The sequence below is a fragment of the Eutrigla gurnardus genome (genome assembly GCF_963514095.1).
Source record: "Eutrigla gurnardus genome assembly, chromosome: 6".
Taxonomy (NCBI): Eukaryota; Metazoa; Chordata; class Actinopteri; order Perciformes; family Triglidae; genus Eutrigla; species Eutrigla gurnardus.
Window position 1 is genome coordinate 27,182,272 of NC_139920.1, and position 6,609 is coordinate 27,188,880.

General features: G+C 47.3%; 1 protein-coding gene across 1 annotated transcript; it reads left to right on the top strand.

Moving 5' to 3' along the window:
• Positions 1–592: 592 nt before the first annotated feature.
• dmrta2 (DMRT-like family A2) lies at positions 593–2,527 on the top strand (the record flags this gene model as incomplete). The annotated part of the gene is made up of 2 exons (XM_084011524.1): positions 593–1,031; positions 1,337–2,527. 2 exons carry the CDS (start codon positions 593–595, stop codon positions 2,242–2,244), a joined length of 1,347 nt encoding a protein of 448 aa, XP_083867650.1. The 3' UTR covers positions 2,245–2,527.
• Positions 2,528–6,609: the final 4,082 nt, after the last annotated feature.

The window sequence follows — 6,609 nt, forward strand, 5'->3', positions numbered from 1 at the left end:
ATCGATTTTGGCTTTCCGGGAACTCCCTTCAGATTCTTAACACTTGATATTTGGAAGAAGAACTCAGGTGGACACAGTTGAAAAAAAAGAAAGAAGAAGAGGCAAGCCAATCAGATTGCTCCTTCCCCCTTTGGCCAATGGCAGACGCCACATTGTTGTCAAATTTGTCTAATGAAAACGTAGGAGCAACAATAGAGAGGGGAGAGGGGGATCTGTATCCACTGGCAATCTCTGGAGGAAGTTAGTGTCTCAGGCTGCGGCGAGTAACAACCTCGGCTCCTCCCGGACACTTGTCGCTTTCCGTCGGGGAGGAATGGTCGCTCCTCTCCACGCTTGCCGCTCCTTTCGGATTTAAATCAACAGTATCTTCGTGCTTTTCGCTTCTTCTGTGAAACCCCGTGAGCAGATTACTTTAGAGTTTCGATCACAGATCGTCTCCAGAAAGACTTCACCTGTTGAGATGCGCTGATCGCATGTGAACGTCTCAGAGCAGAAACGTCCAGAAGAAGAAGAAGGAGAAGAAGAAGAGGGAAGAAGAAGAAAATCCACTTCCACTATTTATAATTCACTTGCACCCGTGTGGATCTCGGCCATGGATCTGAGACCGGAGCTCCCCACTGTCTCCTCTGCCTCTCAAATCCACTCGGCCGCCTCCATCCCGGTGTCCATGGCGAGCAGCCTCCTGCGCGGCCCTCCGCTCATCCTGCGCGCCGCGGACAAGTACCCGCGCACCCCCAAGTGTGCCCGCTGCAGGAACCACGGCGTCGTGTCCGCGCTCAAGGGCCACAAGCGCTACTGCCGCTGGAAGGACTGTATGTGCGCCAAGTGCACGCTGATCGCCGAGAGGCAGCGGGTGATGGCGGCGCAGGTGGCGCTGCGGCGGCAGCAGGCGCAGGAGGAGAACGAGGCCCGGGAGCTGCAGCTGCTCTACGGCACCGCGGAGGGACTCGCCCTGGCCGCCGCCAACGGCATCATCCCGCCGCGGCCCAACTACGAGGTGTTCACCTCCATCAGCAGCGAGAGCAACTCAGGTGAGTGGAGCAGCTTTACGCACCGGGAACAGGAGACGGGTTTAAAGGCCTCGATGTTATTGATTGTTCCCTCCATTTATATTAAACTATTATGGGTTAATTTGGTGAGTTTCTTAGACACGTAGGCACAGTAAATATACATGTTTGTTTGGCACATTGATGTTAATTCTGTATCTGTCATCTACGTCACTGAAGCCTTTAATGTTACACACGTGTTCTTTAAAATCCTCCATCAACGTACTCAGCCTGATCCACGTGTTCACGTTGTCTAACCCCCACCGTGATGTCCTGATCGCCCCCCACAGATTCAGGCATGCAGAAGTTCGAGATGTTCCCAAAGAACCAGCAGTCCGGATCCGCCGACTCCCAGCAGACTGCGGGGAAAACCGCGTCCAACGAGAGCGACTCGGCCCCGGGCATCTCCTCCCCGGACGGTCGACACGGAGGCTCGGGCTCGGAGAACGGAGACAGCGAGTCCTTCATCAGCTCGCCGGTGTCCAAGCCGTTAAAAGACGGCGGGGACACCCCGAGGTCCGTGAGCTCCCTCGGCTCCGACTCCGGCTCAGAGACCGACAAGGACGAGCAGGAGCCGTCCCCGTCCTCCGCGGCCTCCCGGCACATGAACGCCATCGACATCCTGACCCGGGTGTTCCCCAGCCACAAGCGCAGCGTCCTGGAGCTCGTCCTGCAGGGCTGCGGCAAAGACGTGGTGCAGGCCATCGAGCAGATCCTCAACAACAACAACAGCAGCGGCGGCGGCGGCGGCGCGCACGGCTCCAAGTCCGGGACGGACGAGACGTGGACGGCCGAGAGGGTACTCCAGAGCGCACAGCAGGCTCCGCCGTCCTCTGCGTCCGGCACGGCCGTCCCGACGAGGCCCATGATCCCGGGAGCCATGACGCTCAGTAACCGCTCTGCGTTCTCCCCTCTGCAGCCGAACTCCCCGCACTTCGGCGCCGACCCCGGCACCTACCCTCTGGGCACCCACCTGGGACTGAACCCGCTGCGGCTGGCCTACTCCGCGCACAGCCGGGGACTGGCTTTCATGACGCCCTACTCCACCACCGGGCTGATGCCCACCCTGGGCTTCAGACCCCCGATGGACTACGCCTTTAGCGACCTGATACGGGACAGGACGATGTTGCACAAGGAGCAGGGCTACGCCAGCGGCCTGTACGGGCCTCTGGTCAACAACACGCCGGAGAAACCGTGAGGAGGAGGAGGCGGCGGGACTGAGCGCACAGAGACACGTTGCATTGTATTTGTAGCCACAAGTGTTGAATGTTTTGGCGAAAATCTGTGATTATGTTTGAGCTGCAGGCCGCTGTACATAATAGGATTATCTGGCTTGTAGTCAAATGGTCCGAGAGGAAAAAAATAACGTACTTCTGTGTAATTCTCATAAATAAACTCATATGTTTTGGCCGAGAAAGTTTGGATGACATCCCCCACTTATGCTCAATGAAATAACGTGAAACAGATTCCAAGATATATCACAGCGAAGCTGGGGAAATAAAAAGAGAAGCCCAGCTTTACAACAACACCATATTATTGTGCTTTTATTATTATTTTGAATGACAATTCTGCAGCAGGATTTAAAATAAAGTAACAAAGACTTGATTTATCAGCACATTTTCAGCTGGTTGTGCATGTTCACAATCACACTTTACGCATTTCTCTCACACACATGGAATATGAAATGAGGCTAAATTAAGTTATTATAACATGTAGATTACGGATATTAACCCTATTTCCTGATGTACGAAGTCGAACTAATGATGTGTAAAAGTCATCCCTTTTTTCTTTCTTTCTCTCCTCGTGTATTATTTCACTTATCTCACCTGTTTAGTTCATCTCCAAACCGCCTGTATTATATATTGCATTCGGTCATATGAAACTGCTATATTTGACTTTTCATTATAGTCGGCTCAAAGATTTTGTGACAAAGTGCTGGATCAAGTCGGTTCATCTTCAAATGTTACAAGCTGTGCTGTCACATTGTATGAATATGCTGGAAATAAATGTTATTTTAAAGAAAATTGGGGAAAGTATCGTTATTTTTGCGTCCTGAACATCCACACGTGACATGTTTTCATTTGGGAAGACGGCGTAAAAACACTCAAACCTCCAACATCTCTCAGATATGTTGGCCTCTGCTGGACACAACGTGTTTGTGTGCAATAAAACAATAAAACACTGGAAGGCCTGCTGTCAGGTTTACTGGTCAATCATGGAAACATGTTTCAGATAATAACATCACGTTGAGACGAGATAAAAAAGATGGATGGATGGATGGAATATTTTCACAAAATTGCACATACATTTATTCACTGACTGGATAAATAAAACCATGAATCTCATTAAAGAAGACAAACATGAAGCCAGATGTATTTTGAAGGTTTTGTAGCAACAGGGATGTCGGCTTGAAGCACATATACACGTTTCATAAAGTGTGTTTGTTTTGGCATTAATGACCTTTCATAAAAAAAACTGCTGACTGAGGATTAAATATATATTTTAAAGACTTTTATATATTTTTTGCATTAAAGCAGACCGACGTTGACTAGAGTGAAAATACAATATTTACTTTTAATCAGACTTTTTGGTTTACAGGCTGGTTCTTTTTTTTAATTTTAATTTTAATTGTTTTCTTTTTAAAGAAAACACAAAGTAACACAATTATTAGCTGAACTCATATATTAGTTGATTGTCTAAATCATATTAAAACATGAGCTCATTCATTCTAGTATGAGTCACTGAAGACTGAAGGATTTAAATTCAACTTAATTCGTTTTGAAAACTGTTTATTTCCACCGAACTAAATCTAAAGTTATGAAAAACATGTTTTAAATAACATTATTCTGTAAATAACGAGGTCCGACTGACGTCATGGTTTCACCGCCGAAAGAAGACAACACGTTCTTCAGCTCCTCTAGAGACAGCTCCCAGTTTCGACGGAGCAGTGGCGCCACCTGCAGGCCAACCACTGTCAACACCGTCCAAATGCGGTTTCGTTCCTGCGCCAATGAAATGTTAAACGCTGATTGGTTGAGCTATTTCTCCTTCTGACGCGTCACTCTGGACTGAATACCCACAGTCACCACTGCCACGCATTATTGGATTTTATAATAATGAAATCGAGTAAAAATAAAATAAAATAATAATAATGACATAAATAATATAAATCATAATAATAATAGTAATAACATAACAATAATAATAATATACATAATAATAATAATAATAATAATATACATAATAATAATAATATATAATAATAATATTTGCACTCAAAATATGTGAGGAGGGATGTAATGCTTTTAATGCAAACTACAGGAGAGAAAAACATGGAAAGCCAATAAGGCTGAATGATCACAGTTCAAACCAGCGTCCAGGCTGCTCACGTGGGAGGGGTCGACTCTCTTCATATTGAGGCGGTTGGGTGTCACACATACATCGCCACTAGATGGCAGTGTTGTCTAACGAATGCCACAGGCAGCGCTGCTGTAAAACAGCATCGTGCCTGACAGACGCCTGTATGAAATATACTGGGGGGCTGTAGCTGCTTCATTGCTTCAAAGTTTGGCCAGGATCTAAACCATCATCTGCGCAGGAAACACGTTTACTCTAAAACACGCCCACCGATTTCATGCGTTTGTTCCGCTTTGCGTCATTAAAAAAAAAAAAAAAGAAAAAAAGCCAGCGCCACGATGTACGTCTGCAAGTGCGTCAACACCCATCACGCACATCTAGCTCGGATGTATCTTATTATTTGTGTGCTGTGGTGCATGCAGCGCCCCCTGCTGGCCACTCGTCTGCAAAGCAGCGGGTGAGAGCATTTCTGGCAAACCTGAACTGCATTAGCATCGTTTGTCGCCTAATGAAGGAGATTCACGTGACTCACGTGGTCCAAACAGCAGCAGCACTGGGAGGTAAACACCTTGGTTTGCATCGTGTGTGTGTTTAAGTCATATTGTTTGGAGGCGCTGGTTGAGTGTAAAGTCCTTTTTGTCAGAGTGTGGAATGTGGAAGTATGACAGATGTTTGACCTTTTGACCCCTGTGGAGTGTGAGGAAGAGGGGAAGGGAGGCGGGAGTGCTGCTCTGCTACAGAGAATCCACAACTATGTTTTCTCTGTGTTCACTAATGAATAATTAGACACTGCTAGATAAATGGCCACAGGCTCCCAGAGTGCTGCAGACAGAGAGAGAGAGAGAGACAGAGAGATAGAGAGAGAGAGAGAGAGAATCCATTTAGGTTATTACTCCATACATAAAAACCCATTTTCATTTTCAGAGTCGCTGTTTGGTTTACTGTCAGAATAACAAATAGATAACGGCAAAACAAACCAACATCGAGGCAGAAACAATTGTGCACATTCCGCACTGAATTTAGAGTCTTGACTCTTACAGCCTAATAAAGTCACAGTAAAATAAATAAATGAATAAAACTAAATAAATAAATAAAGCAAACAAAGCGCTACAGTATGCACATTGTTTTACGGCTCTGCTGACTCGTCATTTATAGCGCTGTCTCAATAATACAAGTGTTAAAATAAAGACGGCTGCTGTAAACGGAGTTGAACGAATCCACAAACACTATATATTAAATATCATTTAAAAACAGCTACTCCCCGGGGAGTGAAGGGTGCTGGGAAGTTTCCCACCATGCACTGTGAGTGAAGGGTTTTGACAACGTTGGTGGATCCCAATGTCAAATAAAATGTCACTAAGTGTGCATGTGAGGGGTCTTGTTAGGGGTCTTGGTCTTGTTAGTGGTCTTGATCTTGTTAGGGGTCTTGGTAGGGGCCTTGTGATGGGTCTTGTTAGGGGTCTTGGTCTTGGGAAGGGCCTCTAGATGGGTCTTGTTAGGGGTCTTGGTCTTGATAGGGGTCTTGTGATGAGGCTTTTTAGGGGTCTTGTGAGCAGTATTGATAGGGGTCTTGTGATGGGTCTTGTTGGGAGTCTTGGGAGGGTCCTTGGGAGGAGCCTTGTTAGGGGTCTTGGGAGGGGTCTTGTGATGGGTCTTTTTAGGGGTCTTGTGATGGGTCTTGGGAGGGTCCTTGTGATGGGTCTTGTTAGGGGTCTTGGGAGGAGCCTTGTGATGGGTCTTGTGATGGGTCTTGTTAGGGGTCTTGGGAGGGTCCTTGTGATGGGTCTTGGGAGGGTCCTTGTGATGGGTCTTGGGAGGGTCCTTGTGATAGGTCTTGTTAGGGGTCTTGTTCGGGGTCTTGGTCTTGGGAGGGTCCTTATGATGGGTCTTCTTGTTAGAGGTCTTGGGACGGTCCTTGTTAGGGGTGTTGGGAGGGTCCTTGTTAGGGGTCTTGGGAGGGTCCTTGTGATGGGTCTTGTTAGGGGTCTTGGGAGGGTCCTTATGATGGGTCTTCTTGTTAGAGGTCTTGAGACGGTCCTTGTTAGGGTGTTGGGAGGGTCCTTATGATGGGTCTTGTTAGGGGTCTTGGGAGGGTCCTTGTGATGGGTCTTGTTAGGGGTGTTGGGAGGGTCCTTGTGATGGGTCTTGTTAGGGGTGTTGGGAGGGTCCTTGTGATGGGTCTTGTTAGGGGTGTTGGGAGGGTCCT